The 21,966-nt window shown below is 43.0% G+C and overlaps 1 protein-coding gene across 2 annotated transcripts in view; it reads left to right on the top strand.

The window, feature by feature from the left end:
• HMGXB3 (HMG-box containing 3) overlaps positions 1-21,060 on the top strand; it is an 81,068-nt gene extending 60,008 nt beyond the window's left edge. For both annotated transcript variants that reach the window (XM_040440776.1, XM_040440768.1), the window contains 4 exons: positions 9,100-9,233; positions 10,794-10,910; positions 15,497-15,706; positions 18,870-21,060. In XM_040440776.1, the coding sequence (XP_040296710.1) occupies positions 9,100-9,233; positions 10,794-10,910; positions 15,497-15,706; positions 18,870-19,349 (941 nt within the window). In that variant the 3' untranslated portion in view covers positions 19,350-21,060. The remainder of the gene's footprint in view (positions 1-9,099; positions 9,234-10,793; positions 10,911-15,496; positions 15,707-18,869) is intronic.
• The last annotated feature ends 906 nt before the right edge of the window (positions 21,061-21,966 follow it).

Raw genomic sequence — 21,966 nt, 5'->3', positions numbered from 1 at the left:
GACACCTACAGACTCAATATCCCCCCCCTTCCTCGCCTGGATCACTTGTAGTATCTAAAACGCGACAGTCCCATGGTACTTCTGGTAGTTTCCTTTATTGGTATCACAGATAGGCTCAACATGTTTCGGCGGTGTTACCATATAACCCCTTCAGGAGCAATCAAAATACACACAGAGATAATAAAATCATACAGATATGTCCTGCCTAGAAGCCTTATATATAGTAGGGACTTATAATCCCACCTGATTAGTGCACGAAGGGGAAACGTCACTTCCGGTATCGGAACGCATACTAAATGTCTCCTAGTATACATATATCTTTAGAAAATTGCTGTGGCTAATGTATAACAGCAATGTCGCTATCTCCATGGGGGTTAGTGGATGCCTAGGGCAGGGGAGAGGTTGTATCACGTCCAGAGACAGATTGGGACCGGAGAGGAGGTTACTTCCGGTTTCGCTCAAGTGGAACTCAAAGGTGTAACGTTCCCACCTCCGGTTCCAAGTGGAACAGACAGGGTTAGCGACGTGGGCCGCTCCTGTCTCGGGTACGGGATAGGACTACAAAATAAAGCGCAAGGTGAGGTTTGTATGAATCGCATGTCAGTCCCACACATGCGCCTCATCTCGCTGTAGACACAAAAGGGGGATAAAGAGGGGTACCACTGATGTGGTTTTTTATATATATATATATATATATATATATATATATATAAAATATAATGTAGTATTAGGACATATTAATGCCTAAACAGGATACTGAATAAATAAATAATGAAAAATAATGAATAAATCAAAGATCACAGATGATAGATCTACAATACAATAAAATAAATATAGGCTAATAGATTATAGATATATAAATAAATTGGGTCACAATAGAAATATATAAACCAAATGGGGGTTGTTTCATCCTAATAGGTTTTAGGAAGTTGCCTTCCGTGATATTTCTAACTTTTAATATATATACCATAAAATACATCCAATAAGACAGGTCCCACCAGGACCAATAAAGCCGTAGTACAGCAAGTGAATCAGAAAGCTATCACATAAGGAAGACCAGCAACTAGAGAAGACGGGTAGCACAGATGGGACAACACGTAAAAAAAAAAACAATGTCTGTCTCTATGCTTACCCTAAAAAGATCTGCTCAGCCCAGAGATACACCTTGATGGTAGGAGTACTCTGTCCACGTGCCTCGGCGAGCCTGTCTTTATGCAGCCCTATCCCTTATCTGATACAAAATACACAATCCCTTATCTGATACAATATACAAGTGCCTGACGCGTTTACCCTTGTAATAAACAAGGTTCATTAGGGGACAGATGGTGTTAGTCTAATACTGGGATAACGAAGTAACCGACAAGAATAGATGAGAATACATAAGATAAGCAACAAAAACCGGAGCGCCCCAAATATGCAGTGGTCTGTAATGAGATAATAGGTCTCTAGGACAGATACACAGTATGATACTCAGATTCAGAAATTACCAAAAGATAAAGACCACTAATTCAGAGCGATTGACTTATCTGACAAAGATGGAAGTGGACGTCATCCTCACACAGACCAGGGTTCACAGTTGGAGGGCTCCAGGGGCAAAAGATGCAGCTCCATTAGATCTAAGGAAGTACTCACTTTCAAATGTAAGGCCTTGGGCGGGATAAAGCCCCATAAGTGGATCCAGACTTCCGGACTGCTCATCCCAGTCAGATGACCTGGGTATGAATAGCCATTGGGTGAGTTATCCCTCAGGTTCCTCGCTATGTTCTCGCCCCTAGAAGTCCTATTTAATTCATTGGGAAAATAGAGTGATATACAGATGCGCTCCACGTCATATACCCGTGGAGCGCCAACAAATATGCGGCAAACTGTGTAGTCCATTACATGCGCGAAGCGCGTGATCGCATAATACATGCTGAGATCCCTCAATATCTTGCTGGATCGGCATACAGGAAGTGCGGACGTATTGCAATCACCTGGTGTACTCACGTGATCGCATCAAGGACGGCCGTGCGTTCCACCAATATCAAGTGTGGAACGCACGGTTCTTGAAAACAAGAAATGCTGTGAATGGGGGAGCATAAAAGAAAATTAATAATGTCAATCCTCAAGACATGTCCACAGGGGACAATGTAACAGATAGAACTGACTAGAAAGACCACATCAGCTCACGGGGCTAAAAACTAGAAGCCAAAAGTGTAGTTATTACTTTGTCAGATAAACCTTTTTCTTTTAAATTCTCCCGCTCAACCTCCAAGCAAGTGAGGTGCAGTTTCTCTAAGTTTGAATGAAGAAATCCCTCTTGAGTTAGCGAAGTGGTGGCTTCCAAAGCCTGCCTCTCGAAAGAGTTAATGCCAGAGCAAACCAGGCCCTGCGGGGCCAGTATGATAATATCGCAATGGCTTCAGCTTTGTTGTCTCTGATCTTTCTCAGGACTTGAGGAATGAGAGGCAGAGGTGGAAAGGCGTAAATTAATATCCCTGTCCAGGAAAAGGAAAGACCGTCTAGAGTCAGAGGATGATCCATCCTGTTGAGAGAACAGAAACGTTCGATTTTGACGTTTTGTCTTGTTGCCATGACATCTAGGGTTGGTGTTCCCATTCTGTGAACAATCTTCAAGAATATCTCTTGATTGAAAGACCATTCTCCTGGATACAACAATCTCCTGCTCAAATGATCTGCTCTCACATTGATCTCTCCTTTTATATGAACTGCTGAGATTGTTTTTAGGTAAATTTCTGCCCATTTCATTATCTGCCTGCACTCTTTTGCTAGGAGACAATTTTTCTTTACTCCGACCCTGCTTGTTCAGGTAATAGACGGCAGAGATGTTGTCTGACTGGACTTGAACATCTTGAAGATGAAGCTCCGGAAGAAAATGAGACAAGGCCAGCTTGATGGCTCTGAGTTCCTTCATGTTCGATGATAGGTGTAGATCGTTTTTGGACCATACCCCTTGCGCCCATTTGGTCCCTACATGAGCACCCCAGCCCAAGTTTGAAGCATCCGTAGTGAGGACTATGGTCTGACAAGGTTTCAGAGATTGACCTTGTGTTAAATGTGAGGGGATTAACCACCAATTAAGATCCATTTTGACTGTAGAGGAGATCGGCATTTTTCAAGATCTAAGTTTCTGTGATCTTTGTTCCAATATATCAAAATGTCCCTCTGTAACATCCGTAAATGGAACCGCTTCTATGGATGACGTTAGTAATCCAAGATTTCTCATGGCAAAACGAATTGAGCATTTGCGTTGAGTTATTAACTTCCTGATTCCCTGCATAATTTTCTGAATTCTCTCTGGAGTTAGGTGTAACTTCATATTGTGTGTATCTATCACAAACCCCAAATATTTTTTCCGTCTGGATGGAGTCAGATTGGACTTTTCTTCGTTTATGATGAATCCATGTGTTCTTAACATTTGTAGAGTAAAATCTAGATGAGACATGAGAAATTCTTGAGAGGATGCTCTTACTAGCCAGTCGTCCAGGTACGGTATAACAAATACTCCTTGAAGTCTGAGCGCTGCTGAGAGAATCACTGCTATCTTCATGAAGACTCTAGGGGCGGAGGTTATCCCGATGGGTAGGCAAGTAAATTGCAAGTGAAGGACTTGATCATGGATTGGAATAGCTATTCTCAGCTATTTCCTGTGAGCTTGAAGGATCGGAATATGTAAATACGCATCCTTGAGATCTATAGTCACTAGAAAGTCATCTTGTTGAATGACATTGGTGACTGACTGTATCGTCTCCATTTTGAACCTTTTTTTGAGAAAAAAAGTGTTTAGATATGTAAGGTTTATTACTAACCGCCAAGTGCCCCCTGCCTGTGGAACGGCTAAAATAGGGGAAATACACTCCTTGACCTCGTTCTTCTGCGGGCCCTTCTTCTAAAGCATGTTTTACCATTAATTCTTTTAAAAGTTGGAAAATAATTGGAGATTTGTTTATGTTTATCAGAAACCGTTCTTTTGGAGTTTGCTTGAGTTCCAGAGAATATCCGTAGATAATAGTCGAACGCACCCAAGCGTCTGAGAATGTCTGAAGCCAGGTTGTGACATAGTATTTTAGCCTTCCTCCTACAGGATATATCTCTTGCCTGGTGTCATAAGATAGACCCTTTTATCAAAAGGTTTCTTTTTGGGGATAAATTTAGAATTCTTATCCTCTTTTCTCCTTCTTTGGGAAGTGAAGTCACGAAAATTTCTCTGTGTTCTGGATGCTACAGTAGTTTGATATCTCTAAGGTCTAGAATATATCTTCCGAGCAGAACGAGGAAAAGAGACACCTTTGTTTTCATTCAAAGATTTTAAAATTAGTTTTAATTGTGGACCAAATAAGAATGAGGGTTGAAAAGGAAGGGAACAAAAATGATATTTGGATGGGACATCCCCATTCCATTCTTTAATCTATAGGGCTCGTCTAGTAACATTGGATAAAGCCAGGGATCTGGAAGAGAACTTTGCAGTATCCAGCGGGGTATCACATAAAAAATCGGTCGCTGATTTCATTAGTGGTATATTTTCAAAGATTTGCTCTATAGAAACTCCTTCATTATCTTGTGCTAGTTAAGAGCCATATTCTCAAAGCCCTTGCTACTGGAATAGAAGGAAGGGATGACTTGACTGCCATGGAAGCATAAGCTTTCTTTAAAAGGTTATCTGATTTCCAGCAAATAAGTAAGAGCAATGAGTAAACACTAGCGCTGCCGTCTGGGTAAATGGAGTGGAGGTGAGCTCACACAAAAGGACTATGTGTGTGCCCCGTCGCTGCTGGGTTCTATTGTGGGGTTAATTGCCAAAAAACAGCCCACAAAATAGGAGAAGACCTAGTAATGGAAAACAGAAGAAGGAAGAACCCGCGCTGACCTTATTCCTACCTATGGGTATATTGCTAATGTCACACTGGATATAGTAGACACTGCCCTATAATTTCTAGTGGCTATTTGTATTACCTATATAGGGCAGTGTCTACTATATCCAGTGTGACATTAGCAATATACCCATAGGTAGGAATAAGGTCAGCGCGGGTTCTTCCTTCTTCTGTTATCTGATTTCCGGTCCGTGGGATCTTTTAGGAGAGAAGATTGTTCTGCAGGAAAGATGGATTTTTTGGAAAGCTTAGCCACTGCTAAATCCACTTTTGGTGGTAGCTCCCATTCACTAGTTGCTTCTGGATTTAATTTATAGGTAGATTTGAATCTAGCTCCTGGATCTATCCTCTTTTCAGGCTTACCCCAATCCTTTTTAAGCCAGCTACTAATTACTGGATGAGTGGGTAGCACTTTTTCTTTAACAGAAGGAAAATAAAATAAATAAAATAGCTGCTCTTTCTCTGATTTTATGACTGACATCCTTATAGAAACATAGAATGTGTCGGCAGATAAGAACCATTTGGCCCATCTAGTCTGCCCAATATACTGAATACTATGAACAGCCCCTGGCCCTATCTTATATGAATTCCCTGAAGGCCCTATCTTATCTGATTCAATCAATGTAGAAATGTTATCCTTGTTTAATAAATACATATTTTCCATGGATACATCATCATCAGAAGAAAGAGAAAGCACTTCCCCCTTTGATTATTCTGAGCTATTTGAAGGATCCTCTGGGACAGGGGAAATAAAATTCCTTTTCTTTTTAGATCTAGCAGCAGAAAAGGCAACTTTTATTTAAGCAAAGGTTTCAGAAAGCTGTTCCTTGAGCCAGGAGAAAAAACTAGGTGTTTGAGACATGAGAGTTTCAGCAGTCATACAAGCAGAGCACAGTGATTGATCACAATCCTCAGGCATAGGTTGTTGGCAATTATCACAAATATTGTGGTTAGATTTTCATTTTCTTTTCCCCGAATGCTGAGGAGGCTCCATCTGTCAACAAAAAATAATATGAGAAACAGGCAACATGTTTTCAAGGATGGAGAGTCGTATCCGAAGCTTCCCTACAGCCAGAGAGGGTTCCACTGCCCGGCAGAGCGCGGCAACCTAGAGAACAAGACGGACATCAACTCTGCATCCAATTCATGCATGCGCAGAATGTCGTTTGACACCGCCGCCGCTACCATTTTGGATTCCCTAAGTATGCGAACGGTACATCCACTTACCCACACTTCACAAGAGAGCCTCAGGTGATATTCAGGCTGATATGTCTAGATGATAGCAAGAACTCCCTGCTTCAATCCAAACCACTTAACGCTTGTTCACCCCGCAGGGGTTAATGGCCGAGGGACAGGCGAAGCCTGTATACAGCACAGGCTGAGAGTTTGCAAGCCGAGGGGACCCCCCCCCCCTAAAGAAAAAAAAAAAGGGTATACAATAACGGCACATCATCCAATATGGAACCTTAGGGACAGAGAAACTCTCTCTGTATATAGGGTTTAATCAGTAGAAATCCTTCTATCCAAGGTAAAGAGACAAAAGAATACGATGAGTGTTTCCACTTATGGTAATTTATACAGGAGCTAATTAGTTAACTGTTTAAACTGCTAATTAAACTGTGTCTCTTCTATTCGGCAATTAATGAGTCATTAACCCCCTATGTGTGTATGCTGCCGTAGGACGATCAGGAAATCACAGATTTAGCTGTGTATTAATACTGTGTTGATGACATACAGCCAAAGAGGGAAAATCGTCAACATCCAATGTAGTGAAAAATAGTGAGTAATCACATGACACTTCCTGTGTCGATAAATATTTCCATCTCCAATGGGAGGTGAAGCACTATACACTCAGAAAGATGTGAGATTCACCCGCGTGATAAAAAACGGAAGGTTTACAAACAACCATCAGTGAAAATGCATCGCATCCGCACTTGCTGCGATTTTCACGCAATGCACAAGTGATGCGTGAAAAACAACGCTCGTGTACACAGACCCATTGTAATGAATGGGTCCGGATTTAGTGCGGGCGCAATGCGTTCGCATCACGCATTGCACCTGCGCGGAAAACACGCTCGTCTGAAAGGGGACTAAGTCCCTACTACACTGCATGCAGAATTATTAGGCAAATGAGTATTTTGACCACATCATCCTCTTTATGCATGTTGTCTTACTCCAAGCTGTATAGGCTCGAAAGCCTACTACCAATTAAGCATATTAGGTGATATGCATCTCTGTAATGAGAAGGGGTGTGGTCTAATGACATCAACACTCTATATTAGGTGTGCATAATTATTAGGCAACTTCCTTTCCTTTGGCAAAATGGGTCAAAAGAAGGACTTGACAGGCTCAGAAAAGTCAAAAATAGTGAGATATCTTGCAGAGGGATGCAGCACTCTTAAAATTGCAAAGCTTCTGAAGCGTGATCATCGAACAATCAAGCGTTTCATTCAAAATAGTCAACAGGGTCGCAAGAAGCGTGTGGAAATACCAAGGCGCAAAATAACTGCCCATGAACTGAGAAAAGTCAAGCGTGCAGCTGCCAAGATGCCACTTGCCACCAGTTTGGCCATATTTCAGAGCTGCAAGATCACTGGAGTGCCCAAAAGCACAAGGTGTGCAATACTCAGAGACATGGCCAAGGTAAGAAAGGCTGAAAGACGACCACCACTGAACAAGACACACAAGCTGAAATGTCAAGACTGATTTTTCTAAGGTTTTATGGACTGATGAAATGAGAGTGAGTCTTGATGGGCCAGATGGATGGGCCCGTGGCTGGATTGGTAAAGGGCAGAGAGCTCCAGTCCGACTCAGACGCCAGCAAGGTGGAGGTGGAGTACTGGTTTGGGCTGGTATCATCAAAGATGAGCTTGTGGGGCCTTTTCGGGTTGAGGATGGAGTCAAGCTCAACTCCCAGTCCTACTGCCAGTTTCTGGAAGACACCTTCTTCAAGCAGTGGTACAGGAAGAAGTCTGCATCCTTCAAGAAAAACGTGATTTTCATGCAGGACAATGCTCCATCACACGCGTCCAAGTACTCCACAGCGTGGCTGGCAAGAAAGGGTATAAAAGAAGAAAATCTAATGACAGTACACCTCTCTGAACAGTGTCTGGGAGGCTGTGGTTGCTGCTGCACGCAATGTTGATGGTGAACAGATCAAAACACTGACAGAATCCATGGATGGCAGGCTTTTGAGTGTCCTTGCAAAGAAAGGTGGCTATATTGGTCACTGATTAGTTTTTGTTTTGTTTTTGAATGTCAGAAATGTATATTTGTGAATGTTGAGATGTTATATTGGTTTCACTGGTAAAAATAAATAATTGAAATGGGTATATATTTGTTTTTTGTTAAGTTGCCTAATAATTATGCACAGTAATAGTCACCTGCACACACAGATATCCCCTAAAATAGCTAAAACTAAAAACAAACTAAAAACTACTTCCAAAAATATTCAGCTTTGATATTAATGAGTTTTTTGGGTTCATTGAGAACATGGTTGTTGTTCAATAATAAAATTAATCCTCAAAAATACAACTTGCCTAATAATTCTGCACTCCCTGTATATATAAGGCTTCTAGGCAAGACATATCTGTATGATTTTATTATCTCTGTATGTATTTTGATTGCTCCTAAAGAAGGAGTTATATGATAACACCCCCGAAACGCGTTGAGCCTATCTGTGATACCAATAAAGGAAACTACCAGAAGTACCATCCGTGGGACTGCCCTGTTTTCCTAAGATACTACAAGCGATTCTTTGAGTCTGTAGGTGTCTTGAGTTTATCCTACAAACCACCTCCCCAGTACCGTGAGTTAATTGTTTATATTTAAAAAAAAAAAAAAGCTTTTAAGAGTTTCTATTTTATTATTTCTTCATACTCCAGGTTATAACCCAATTTGTTGGAACACCTATTACTCCATTATTTCATAAATATTTTTATTCCTACTTTCAATCCCTATTCTGATCACCTATCATAATGGTTACTAGGGGTTTGGCGCTGTCTTTGTGGCTGTGATCTTCTTTTTCTTCTCTTCCCGTATTCACCTACGTAGTTTTTTCTACACTTAGTCACTACTGGCAGCCTCCCACCTCTCATTCCTTGGTGATAGTTCCTCCTCCCTTTGGCGCCCTGCAGTTACTCTAAGATTTTTTGGACCCCCATCCAAAAAGTTCGATTGACACTCTTTTTTGGATTTTTTTCTCCTCCTCCTCCTTACCTTGATGCAGGTAATGGCAGTGCTCTGGTACGACTCCTTCATGACGGGACCCTGAAGCTGAATGATTTAAACAAGCTCAGTGCCGAAGAAATGCAAAAGAATTTGACACTTTGTGGGATTCCTTGGGATGACACTGACACAAAGGTGAAGGCCAATGGTTATTGTTTGTTTCTGTCTCTGTAATAATGTACCGGGGACATTTACCAAGAAAGTAGTTAAAGTTCCTTTCTCATTCGTACTTTTGCTCCCCTTGTTTAATCATCATTTACATATAAGAGACATTTTGTCTATTTTTGCGAGATCAGATTAGTGCTTGAGTTGTTACCACGAGAAAGCTGTATACAGTGTATTGGACACCATTTTATTGTGACTGTACGAAGAAGAAGAATTTAAAGGGGTTTTGTCACTTTAGCAAATAGCATTTATCATGTAGAGAAAGTTAATACAAGGCACTTACTAATATATTGTTAGTGTCCATATTGTTTCCTTTACTGGCTGGATTAATTTTTCCATCACATTATACACTGCTCGTTTCCATGGTTGCGACCACCCTGCTTGTACACTATAGGAAAAAGTACCAGCCTATGTGCGCTCCCACAGTCCCGACCACCAGAGAGGCTGGTGCTTTTTCCTATAGTGTGCAAACATGACCACCGCTAAAGGATTGCAGGGTGGTCGTAACCATGGAAATGAGAAGTGTATAATGTGATGGAAAAATGAATGAAGCCAGCAAAGGAAGCAATATGGACAATCACAATACATTAGTAAGTGCCTTGTATTAACTTTCTCTACATGATAAATGGCATTTGCTAAAGTGAGACAACCCCTTTAAATTAAAAATATAAAGGTCATTTGGGATAAATTTCTCCTTATTTGCTGAGATACGATCACTTTAAAGGGGTTATCCAAATTCTAAAATATCCTCTCCAATGCCCAGGCCCCCCGTATACATTATACTTACCGGCTCCCTAGCACCTGTGTCACTCCGGATCCCTGCACGGCCGCCATTGCATCTCCCCGTCGCGTTGATCAAAACATATGGTGCCGGGGGCAGCAGCCAATAGCAGGTTCCCTGCTCCCTTGATGCGCGTCACCGTTGCGGGCTGCTATTGGCTGCTCCTCCCCGTCGCTGGATGTTTTGATGCAGAGGCAGCTGTGCAGGGTTCTGGAGCGATGCTGGTGCCTGGGGGCAGGTAAGTATAATGTGTCGCCAAGCATTGAGGGGGGATCATTTTGAATTTGGATAACCCCTTTGAAGCATCATGCACACAACCGTTTGTATTTTGGGGTGTGCAGTACGCAGATCCGCAAAATACAGATGACGTCAGTGTCGGACCGACTGACTTCAATGGGTCTGTGGTATAGGATATTTTCTATCCTTTTACGGAACAGACATACAGATGTGGAAAGCTCTCGGATCATCCATGTCGTTTCCACAAAAGAGAGAAAATGTCCTATATCAGGGGTAGGCATCCTCCAGCACTTCCCAGCATGCATACATGCTCTGCTCCTCTCAGAACTCTCATAGAAATGAATGGAGCATGCTGGGAGTGCTGAAGGTATATGATCACATATGCAATGACTGTTATAACAACTGCGGTGGAAAAGCCTTTAAAAAATGGACGTACCTTATGAAGTTCAGGTCGCTACATGTTAAGTGTGCCTAAAACTTTATTAAAGATACTTCCTTTTTATGTCCTATAGGATAATATGTGTTATTCCATCCTGGCTCTTTCTGAGTTTGTGCAGAACGGCACACAGACTAAAGAACCTCCGCCGCATTTAACTGGGGGGAAGCTCTACAAGGTCTGCCCTCATCAGGTAACATTATATTAATAGAAAATACTTCTTTGTCAGGACTGGATTATGACCAGAGAAAAAGGAGCACTCCCTTCAGGCCTTCCCAGACCTCCAAGGCCTGTAACCATGAACTGTGTCAGCAGAAAAGAACCTATTGTTTATCATATTTTTAAAGAGTTTTTGGTGATGTTATTTTTTATTTTCCATGTCACTATATTTAACCGTTAGAGGACTGGGCAATTTTCAATTTTTGCATTTTTTATAGGACAAGTTGTACTTTCTAATGGCACCATTTACGTTTGCATACAGTATAGTGGGAAGCGGGAAAAAAATTCCAAATGGGGTGTACTTTTATTTATTTATTTTTTACGAAATTCACTATGCGGTAAAAGTAACCTGTTACCTTCATTCTCCAGGTCAATACGATTGCAACGATACCAAAGTTATATTGTTTTTCTTGTGTTTTAATATTGAAAAACAATTAGAGACCTTGAAAAAAAATTATAATTTCTTCATCACCATATTCTGAACTCTATAATTTTGTTGGGCGAATTCACTTTTTTATCACTTTTTATAAAACGTTTTTGGGGAGAGGAAGTGTCAAAAAATGGCGAATTGGCCGTTTGCTTTCCGATAGACCATTTGCCATATGGGATTATAACTTTTATTGGTTAAGGATTTAAATTTTGGGGAAAGGGAGATGATTTGAACTATATATTTTTATTTTATTTTTTATATATTTTTAAAAACCCTTTTTTTTTCTACTTTTTTTAAAACCCTAATAATAAGTGTCACTTCTTGGTCTGTACAGATCACTTTACTGCAGTTAACTTCTTATCTATCATTCTAATCCTGCCTGTAATGATATCACCTCTGTGTATAGATAAGACAGGATCCACCATTCACAATAGGTGATTGTCAGAGCTTATCTATCCTTTACTTGTACAATGACCTCTGCACAGGTCACAGAACATGTCTAGAAGACTCTCCCATAGACGTCAATGAGGTCCAATCCTGACCATTGTGTCTATGGACCATGGGGCTGCCATAAAGCAATTCTTTAGAGCAGTGTTTCCCAACCAGTGTGCCTCCAGCTGTTGCAAAACTACAACTCCCAGCATGCCCGCACAGCCAAAGGCTGTCCGGGCATGCTGGGAGTTGTAGTTTTGCAACAGCTGGAGGCACACTGGTTGGGAAACACTGCTTTAGAGGTTTTCTGGGCTTTTTCATATGGATGACCTATCCACCGCCGATCAACTGTGTCTATGGGACAGCAGCAGCAGAGCAGGAAGAGAGAAGGGAGACGGCAGGTGCGCACATAGCCTGACGTCTCCTCAAACTGCTGATTGGCGGGGGTGCCAGGTGTCGGACCCCCGCCGATCTGATATTGATGACCTATCCCAGCGGTCAGCAACCTTCGGCACTCCAGATGTGTTGAAACTACAACTCCCAGCATGCTCCATTCACTTCTATGGGAGTTCTCAAAATAGCTAAGCAAGTGTGCATGCTGGGAGTCGTAGTTTCACCACAGCTGGAGTGCCGAAGGTTGCTGATCCCTGACCTATCCGATTCCTGAAGATAGGTCATCAGTAGTAAAAGCCCAGAGAACCTCTTTAAATGCTTTCCAAATGCTGTTAAGAAGCAGTTCCCTAACCTTGTTCAGGAAGTAGAATAAAAAAATCTGTGATCCGAATATAAAAACAGATTAGAAAAAAAGGAGATGTGGTTTTAACTGGCAGAGAACATTTTTGGTGACACATTTCCTTAAACCACTTAAGTACTGGTCGCATTCTCGTTTTTGCATTTTCGGTTTTTCCTACCCACGTTCCATTAACTTTTTTCATTCTCCGTGTATATATAGCCTTATGATGGCTTATTATTTGCGAGATAAGTTGTATTTTGTAATGGAACCCTTTCATTTACCATGTCTTGTATTGGAAAATGGCAATTTTTTTTGGTGGGGTTAAATTGGAAAAAAAAAAATTCCACTAAAGTGTTTTGGGTTTTGATATTACAATGTTCACTGTGCACTAAAGATGACATGATGTCCTCATGCTGCGGCTCAGTATGAATACAGTGATACCAAACTTGTATAGTTTTTTTTATTTTTTATTAGATTTCGGTCCACAGAGCTGTATGATGGCTTTTTTTTTGCGGGACGAACTACTTTTAATTAATCAACGCTGTTGATCACGGCAGTTGGGGGGTTAAATGATGGGGTTCAGCGTGTTCGCCATTTCCAGTTATTGCAGCCATGTGTCTGTTGTATTATACAGCCGGCACTCGCTGCGCATGGAGGGGGCTCACTACATCAGCCCGCTCCATGTCACTGTGGCTGAGGGAGTTAAACCAAAAATGGAAGAATTGAATTGAAGAAAATGGATGGAGACCTCACAGCATCAATCAGCGTATGGTTGACAAAGGCTGTTTAGCCAAAATGTTGCATCAGGAATAAAGGAACACTGTGGGTGGTGCTGTCTCCATCCATTTACATGGGGGATTGAACCTATACCCCTGTGAGTATATTCCTTTAAAGGGAACCTCCGGCAATAGAAAGGTTTTACGATGTATCCAAAGAGGTGATTATGCAGCTTTTACTAATATGAATTGCTATAGGTCAGAGCTTTGTTCTTCTGCCTGTGCTACTAACTAGAAGAAAGCCAGTGGTCAAGCATGCATGTTTACTGCCCATAGGGGAGAAGCAGCCAGAAACGCCGGGCAGGATTATCTCCTGGTTAAACAGTGAACTGGGGGACCATTGGCTTCTCTGCAAGGCCTCCTACCCTGTCCTTAAAGGGGTTATCCAGGATATTATTATTTTTTTGTTTAATCCTCCACAGCCAGCAGGACTTGTGGAGAGAAACATACTTACCTGCTCTGATTCACAATTTCTGGTCTATCTGCCCTGTCAACATCCACATGGGCAGTGTCCCATACGCGACTGCAGCCACAGACTGGCCTCAGTGGTGAAGTGTCTCCAAGCGGTATTTTACGTCTTGGTCACATGCCGCTTGGAGAACCGTCACTGCTGCGGTCAGTCCTTAGCTGCAGCGGCACATGCAGACGTTGAAAGACAGGGACCAGACATGCAGTGCAGACAGACTGAGAGCCAGGGAGCAGGTAAGTGTTTTTCTCTTCACATGTCCTGTTGGCTTGGGATTCATAAAAAAAACTACAAAATAATTGCCCCCTGATGGACCCCAATCCTCCCGCCCAGTTAGAACTTTAGTCATTTAGAGATATTTATTCTTATATTTCTTTGATCATTTCTGCCATTCTCAATGCATAATAAAGGGCTTCTCCGGGATTTATATATTGATGACCTATCCTCAGGTTAGGTCATGAATATGACATTGGCTGGGGCCAACTCCCGCCATCCCTGGCACCACGGCCTCCTCGCAGCTTACCAAGCATCATGCCATGCACTGTATAGTATCTGTGGCTTGGGTATTGCAGCTCAGTCCCATTCAAGTGAATGGGATGAGCTGCGCCTAGGCCACATGACCAATGAACTCAAGGAGCACTGCGGCCTCTTTGTACAGCTGGGGGGCCTGGGAGTCGGACCCCCGCCCATCTCATATTGATGACCTCTAAATCTCAGAGAACACCTTTAATAGCTCTACCTTTGTGTTTCATCACTTCATTGCATTATGTTGGTCCCCCTAGGGTGACCTCTTGCACTTATGTCACGGTTAAGGCTACTTTCACACTAGCATTTTTGCTGGATCTGGCAGGGTTCACCAAAAACCCTTCCGTTACTGATAATATAACCGTCGGCATCTGTTATGAAAGGATCCGTTTGTATTCTCTTTAACATACCCAAGACGGATCCGTTATGAAATCCATTGAAAGTTAATGGGGGACGGATCCGTTTTCTATTGTGCCAGATTGTGTCAGTGAAAACGGATCCGTCACCATTGACTTGCATTGTGGGTCATGACGGATCCACTTTGCTCCACATCCATGACAGAAAGCAAACCGCAGCTTGCTGCAGTTTGCTGTCCGGAATGGGAACGCCACCAAACGGAACGGAATGCATTTTGGAGCATTGCATTCTGTTCAGTTACGTTTTGTCCCCATTGACAATGAATGGGGACAAAACAAACGTTTTTCTCCGGTATTGAGATCCTCTGACGGATCTCAATACTAGAAAATAGAAACACTAGTGTGAAAGTAGCCTTATACATCTAACGCCTTCCAATAAAATAGTTTGAAACTAACAAAGAATTGGATATGTTGATCTTTTAACAGCAGCAGACCCCAAGGGAGAGTGCAGCTGCCTGTTCACATTAATATATAATATACAGTGCTACTTGGGAGAGGCCAAAATCCAGTCTCTCCACTTTGGACAGTCCCTTTTTGTTAGCAGGGTCTGCAGGCAATATACGGATCACTGAATTTTCCATTTACCGCGGACGTCTCTAGAGCAGAGACGCTCGTTGGATCTGCACTGACTGGTTGAATACTTTAGGATTCGCAAGACAATACTTCGAAATTGTCTTGCTGATCTTTGTGGGAAGAGTCTGAGGCGCAATTCAGATGTTCTATGAACCATGGTGGTGGCTGCCATTATACATAGATCATTATGTTGTTTCTCATTTCTTTAGGTGGTTTGTGGATCCAAATACATTGTGAGAGGAGAAAGCCCCCGGGATCATGTGGATCTCTTGGTCTCATCGCGACACTGGCCTCCAGTCTACGTAGTAGATATGGCAACACAGGTAGCTCTTTGTGCCGATCTCTGTCATCCAGACCTGACAAAACGGATGTGGGGGAAGAATCAAGGATGTTTCTCAGACCCTTCAGAGTCACCAAAGGTAAGTAAATACATTTCAACAGCCCAAAGCAATATGCATGAGCTAGTAATCGGTATTCTAAGAAACAGACAGGAATAGATGTTTATCATATTTAGCATGGTAAATGGTGTATAAATACACTAGCAAACGAAGCTTTGGCAACTTTCTGTATCCATTCCTTAAAGGGGCTTGTGTCACCCCACACATTGGTGGCATATCGCTAGGATATGTCACCAATATCAGATAGTGGGAGCCGCACCTACCTCTAGAACGGGGCTCCGAAAGTGAACTTTCACAGTGTGCTCTCCATTCACTTCTATAGGAGTTCCAAAAATAGCCGAGTGAGCACGCGGGCACCGCCCCATTCACCTCTATGAAATAAATGGAGGATGGCTGCGCATGTGCAGTGTGCTTTCTTAAACTTTGGAGACTCCATTCTAGAGATGGGTGCAGGACCCACACCTATCTGACATTGGTGGCATAACGTTAGGATTTGCCACCAATGTCTCAGATGACACAGCCAATTTAACATTTTCAAGATCCCTGCTTGCTGTAATTGAATGCAAGTCATCATTGGTTACATCTAGAAGTTGCATATCCGTCCTTATGTGATGATCACACAGTCGCGAATGCGAGCACTTACAGCTGTACAGTAATAAACCATGCAACTGTGTGATCCTCGCATGAGTATCATATTGCAAGCTCTCAAAGTAAACAATGGCGGCACTCATTAAGTTACAGCAAGCAGTGTGGAACTGTCCACGTTTACGCAGATATTGGAAGGAGGTGGTAGACCTCATTATCAAGGTTTATAAGATTTCGATTGAATGTTCTCCTATTGCATGTATTTTGGGATGTGTTGGGGAAGTGTCAGGTTCCAGAGAGGCCAAGTTGGCAATCCAGCGCATTCTATATCAAGCTAGGAAGAGGATAGCATCCAGATGGATAGCTCAAGACCCACCGGAGCTAAGTGAATTGATAACAACGACACACACCTTGGTGCAACTCGAGAGCTATGTGTATCAAAAAAGAGGAAACAACAAAAAGTTTAACAAAATATGGTATGCATGGATTGAACACTTTCATCTTACTGTTTAGTACAAACGACGGGAAAGGGAAAGAGAAAGAGAAAGGGAAGTTACAGGTAGTAATAAAGGAAAATGAGAATAATAAAACATAAGGTACCTTATAAAAGTAATAAGAAGGAGCTGCTGTGCGAATGGCGTGAATGTACATTGGATTGTAATCCGTAATACGCTGTGGACTCTTTTCTTTTTTCTCTTCTTAGGGACAAACTGCACCTGGACTTTGGGGATGGGGAAGGGGTGGGGAGGTGGGGTGGGTTTATGTGTATTATTGCTTTTGTTCACATGTAAAAAAGAAAAAATTGATCTTAAATAAAAAGATTTGATCAAAAAAAAAAGTTACAGCAAGCAGAGATCTTGAAGATCACGAAAAATTGATATACAAAGTATATGGGAAAATGTTATAAATTATACATTTTAATTAAAGGGGTTATCCAACCCCTATAATGCCTCCCCAAATGCCTGGGCCCCACACACATATTGTACTTGCCTCGCTCCCCAGCACCTGCGTCACCCCTGATGCCCGCACAGCCACCGCTGCATCTCCCTGCCGCGCGAATGCAAACACCCGGAGAGGGGGGAGCGACAGAAATGAGCCTCCCTAGCGTCACCTGCGATGCTCAGGAGGCTCATTCTCGTCGCAGCCTGCTATTGACTGAACCCAAAACCCCCTGATCGACATTTCATCCGTGTGACGGGGAAACGCATAGGCGGCCGTGCATGTATCCGGTGCGACATGGGTGCCGGGGAGGGTGGTAAGTACAATCTGTATGATGGGCCTGGGCATTTAAGGAGGCATTATAGAGGTTGATAACTCCTTTAAAGGGCTTCTACCACCAGAAATACTGTTGCGTAGCTGACTGACATTAGCAATGCACTAATGTCAGCACTACATAACAGTATGTTTTTTTACCTTTCTCCCTGCAGCTTTTTTGGTAAAAAAAAAAAGCACTTTTATAATATGCTAATGAGCACCTAGAGGCTCCGTCCACTCACCCTTTATCCCGCCCAGGTCCAGTGTTCTGCCCGCCCCGCTCCTCTTGATTGATGGCACGGTCCGCCGCATCGCTGCCGAAATTCTGCGCCTGCGCCGTTCACTTCTGTCTTCGGCGCAGTGAGTGAATGATGCACTCCTGGTGCCGGATTCCTCACTGTGCCTGCGCCGTCTACATCACAGGCCGGCATCAGGTGAGCGGCCTTCACTCACTGCGCCGAAGACAGAAGTGAACGACGCAGGCGCGGGATTTCAGCAGCGATGCGGCGGACCATGCCATCAATCAAGCGGGGCGGGCAGAACAGGGGACTTGGGCAGGATAAAGGGTGAGTGAACGGAGCCTCTAGGTGCTGATTTTACGCCCACATAGCACCTAGAGGCTCATTAGCATATTCTAAAAGTGCTTATTTTACCAAAATGGCTGCAGGGAGAAAGGTAAAAAACATACTGTTATGTAGTGCTGACATTAGCGCATCGCTATATCAGTCAGCTACATAACAGTATTTCTGGTGGTAGAAACCCTTTAACTATATACAGTCAGGTCCAGGTCCTGATGGGTTTGTTGTGTTTTTTCAGCCTAATTATGGCTTGCTTCACTGATAGTGACAGCTCTTTGGATCTCATCTTGAGAGTAGACAGCAACAGATTCCAAATGCAAATAGCAGACTGGAAATGACCTCTGGACCTTTTATCGGCTCATTGTAATTGGGATAATGAGGGAATAACACACACCTGGCCATGGAACCGCCGAGAAGCCAATTGTCCCATTACTTTTGGTCCCTTAACAAGTAGGAGGCACATATGCAAACTGTTGTAATTCCTACACCGTTCACCTGATTTGGATGTAAATACCCTCAAATTAAAGCTGACAGTCTGCAGTTAAAGCACATCTTGTTTGTTTCATTTCAAATCCATTGTGGTGGTGTATAGAGCCAAAAATGTTACAATTGTCTCGATGTCCCAATATTTATGGACCTGACTATGTACAAAATAATATATAGGTCAAGTAGCCCAAGTTCTCTTTGCTCTGTCACAGAAGTGAGCCATGTCTACAGGGCAATCCCCTTATCCAGCTCATATGTCATTTATTCTTCCTTTGTCTTAGTATGTATCCTGCCCAGAACTCTTAGACAGACATTATAGCGTGGACATGATGGGCAACGAGTCTTCAATTCTGCATCCTGTTACCAAGTCCAAGTCTCGAAGAATTGTTCACGCAGTAGCGGAGCAGAACGGAACCTGTGACCCAACCGCTCGCCACCATGCACTTTCATTGTGCCGGGAGATGGAGCCCTATAGTGCAATCATCACAGCCATTGGAGATAGCAAAACCAGCAACGTCCGCCACCACCCCATTAACTTTGACAACGTGACACACTATTACCTCTACAATAGACTGATTGACTTTCTCACCAGCCGAGAGATTGTGAACCGACAGATTCTTGACATTGTTCAAAGCTGTCAGCCCGGAGAAGTGGTCATCAGAGACGCTCTCTATCGACTTGGTGTTGCACAAATCAAGACTGAAATAGGAGATAGTGTTCTGGAGGAAGATTTATTGTTGGAACAGCCAAGTTCTGTGTGATCCTACCTGACATATAGTATTGCGCACTACAGGTTCCGTACGTTTATCTACAGACTATGGAGACAATCAGCTATCCGGACAGTGTCCAAGTGACTGGGAATTTTCCTGCCCAAGTATGAGCTGAAAACTGCATTGAATGGTGGAAATTAGAAAAAAAGCACTTTTTTATCAATACATTCATTACCAGATGTAGAATGGGAGGACATACCATATTTCAACCTAGATTGCATGTCAGGGGCTGAGAAAATAAATTTCATAATTATTCACAATTACTAATGAATTGTTAGAGAGACATAAAGGGATAATGTATGATGAGTCATTGGAGAGCAGGGTGCCCATATACCCTTCTTGCACAGGCGCCCTCTACTTGAGATGTAAGCTGGTTTATCTGGTGATGCCCAAGGGACTGGTCTAAGCTGGCAGATTCTAGGTCTCCAAGGTCAGTGGGCTTTCTTTCATTGATATTCAAGGGGGTTGTATAGGAGACATGACCACTTTCTTCCAAAAATAGAGCCACCCTAGTCTACACATATTCTTTGGAATGGGGCTGCAATACTGCACTCAGCTTTGACCCCATTTCTGAAAGAAAGCAGCCATGTCTTGAAAACTCATACAATTTTTTTTCATAGCAGTGAGACCACTCTTCCCTTGCTTCTGCCTCCTGACAGTTGTCAGACCCCCATTAGTCTAACATTTATGGCTTGCCGTAAATCTGAGCAGAAACATTTTAAGAAATTATAATATAAAGGTTTTCCAAGATGTTTTTTACTGATGACCTATCCTCATGTAAGCGCTCCTTCCTTCTCGCAGCTTACTAAGCACAGCGCCGTACATTGTATAGTGGCTGTGCTTGGTATTGCAGCCCAGCCCTATTCACTTGTATGAGGCTGAGCTCACCTAGGCCACGTGGCCAATTAATGTGTCGTCATTGGCCTAGGAAAAGCAGAGCGAAGGCCATAATGCTCACAGTAGTGCTGCTGCCTTCTCAGAAATCTCGGGAAACCCCTTTAAGGAGATTGTCCAGCTTTAAAACCACCACTGCATTCACTGCTCTCTAGCCCCCATTTGTAGACTTCTGGAATGAATGGGAAGGGGGGACGGGGGGTCTTATGTTCCTCAGCAGCCAATGAATGGCTGCAACAGTGACTTGTCCTCCAAGAGGCACGGGTCACGTTCTGCTTTGGGGACATGTCAGCGCTGCAGCCAGTCATTAGCCTCCCGCCCATTCATTTCAAAAGCTTACAAGTGGGGACAGGAGTGCAGAGAACTCACCATTGGAACAAAAAAGCTGGCTTCCCTTTAGAGGTCTGGCAGATGAGGTTGGGTGTGAAAAAACGTTATAAAAAGGTGGACAAACCCTTTAAGAGCATTTTCTTGTAAACCAAAATGTTAATGAATAGGCCACTTTCCAGTAAAATGTATAACATGCTATAAATGATTGTTTTATACTATGAAATACCCCTCATTGCTAATCACAGCTCTCTATATTAATGCCACCTGCTGCCCGTTTAACAAATTGCATCAAGGTTCTCTGCATCCATAGGAATGATATAGCGGTGGCTAACGGAGATGTAGCTGCATGGACAGTATACACACACAGGCTAAACATGTGCAGAAGTGGATTTAGCTGAGAAGTGGTCCTCTAAGTAAGGGCTCATGCACACGACCGTATTTCCTCCGAGACATACGGTCCGTGAGCGGGCCATATGTCCTGGAGCGTGCTCACGGGAGCGCACAGCATCATAGGTTACTATGACGCTGTGCGCATCGGGCCGCCCGCGGGGCTATTGTCCCGCACTCGTAATATCATATGAGAGCAGGACAATAGTCCCCCGGGCGGCCCAATACGCACAGCATCATAGTAACCTATGATGCTGTGCGCTCCCATGCGCACGATGTATGCTGCTCCGGGACATATGGCTCGCTCACTGACCGTATGTCTCGGAGGGCATATGGTCGTGTGCATGAGCCCTAAATCCCATGACTGCTTCCATCTTGAGTGCTGTGGACATGGAGGGGACAATGTCCACTATTAATAAGGGCAGCAAGGGGTTTTGAAGTAAAGAGCTGGTTTAAAGCTAAAGGTGGTGTAGAGCTTCATAATATAAAACACAATCAAGTGAATAAAACCTTTTAAGTACTGAATGGTTCTCTTCTGGTCTCTGGTTAAAAATCTTGTTTGGCCATTTTCCGATTTTTAAGAATGATAAGTGACACCATTCTACAGTTAGGCCTCATGCACACGGATGTATTTTGCAGTCCCCAACCCACGGATCCACAAATTACGGATACCAGCCTTTTGCATTCCACTACTTCTTTGTAGAATTGACTATTCTTGTCTGTAAAACGGGTTCGGTAATTTGAGGGTAGCTACACGATGCGGACAGCACACGGATCACATTAGTGTGCTCTTCTCAATTTTTTCCGGCCCCAAAGAAATGAATGGGCCTATGTGCAATCTGCAAAAAAATGCGGATCAGACACTGACAAAAATATGGTCATGTGCATGAGGCCTTAACCTGTTCAAGAGTTTTCCTAGAGGATTGTAGAGTCTGGGAAAGCTTAATGACAAGTCTTATTGGAATTGCAATTATTGTTGTGGTAGGTGTCACCCGGC

This window comes from Bufo bufo, chromosome 1, assembly GCF_905171765.1.
Source record: "Bufo bufo chromosome 1, aBufBuf1.1, whole genome shotgun sequence".
NCBI classification, from domain to species: domain Eukaryota; kingdom Metazoa; phylum Chordata; class Amphibia; order Anura; family Bufonidae; genus Bufo; species Bufo bufo.
The sequence above is the reverse complement of the archived record's forward strand: the minus strand, read 5'-3'. Positions and strand labels throughout refer to the sequence as shown.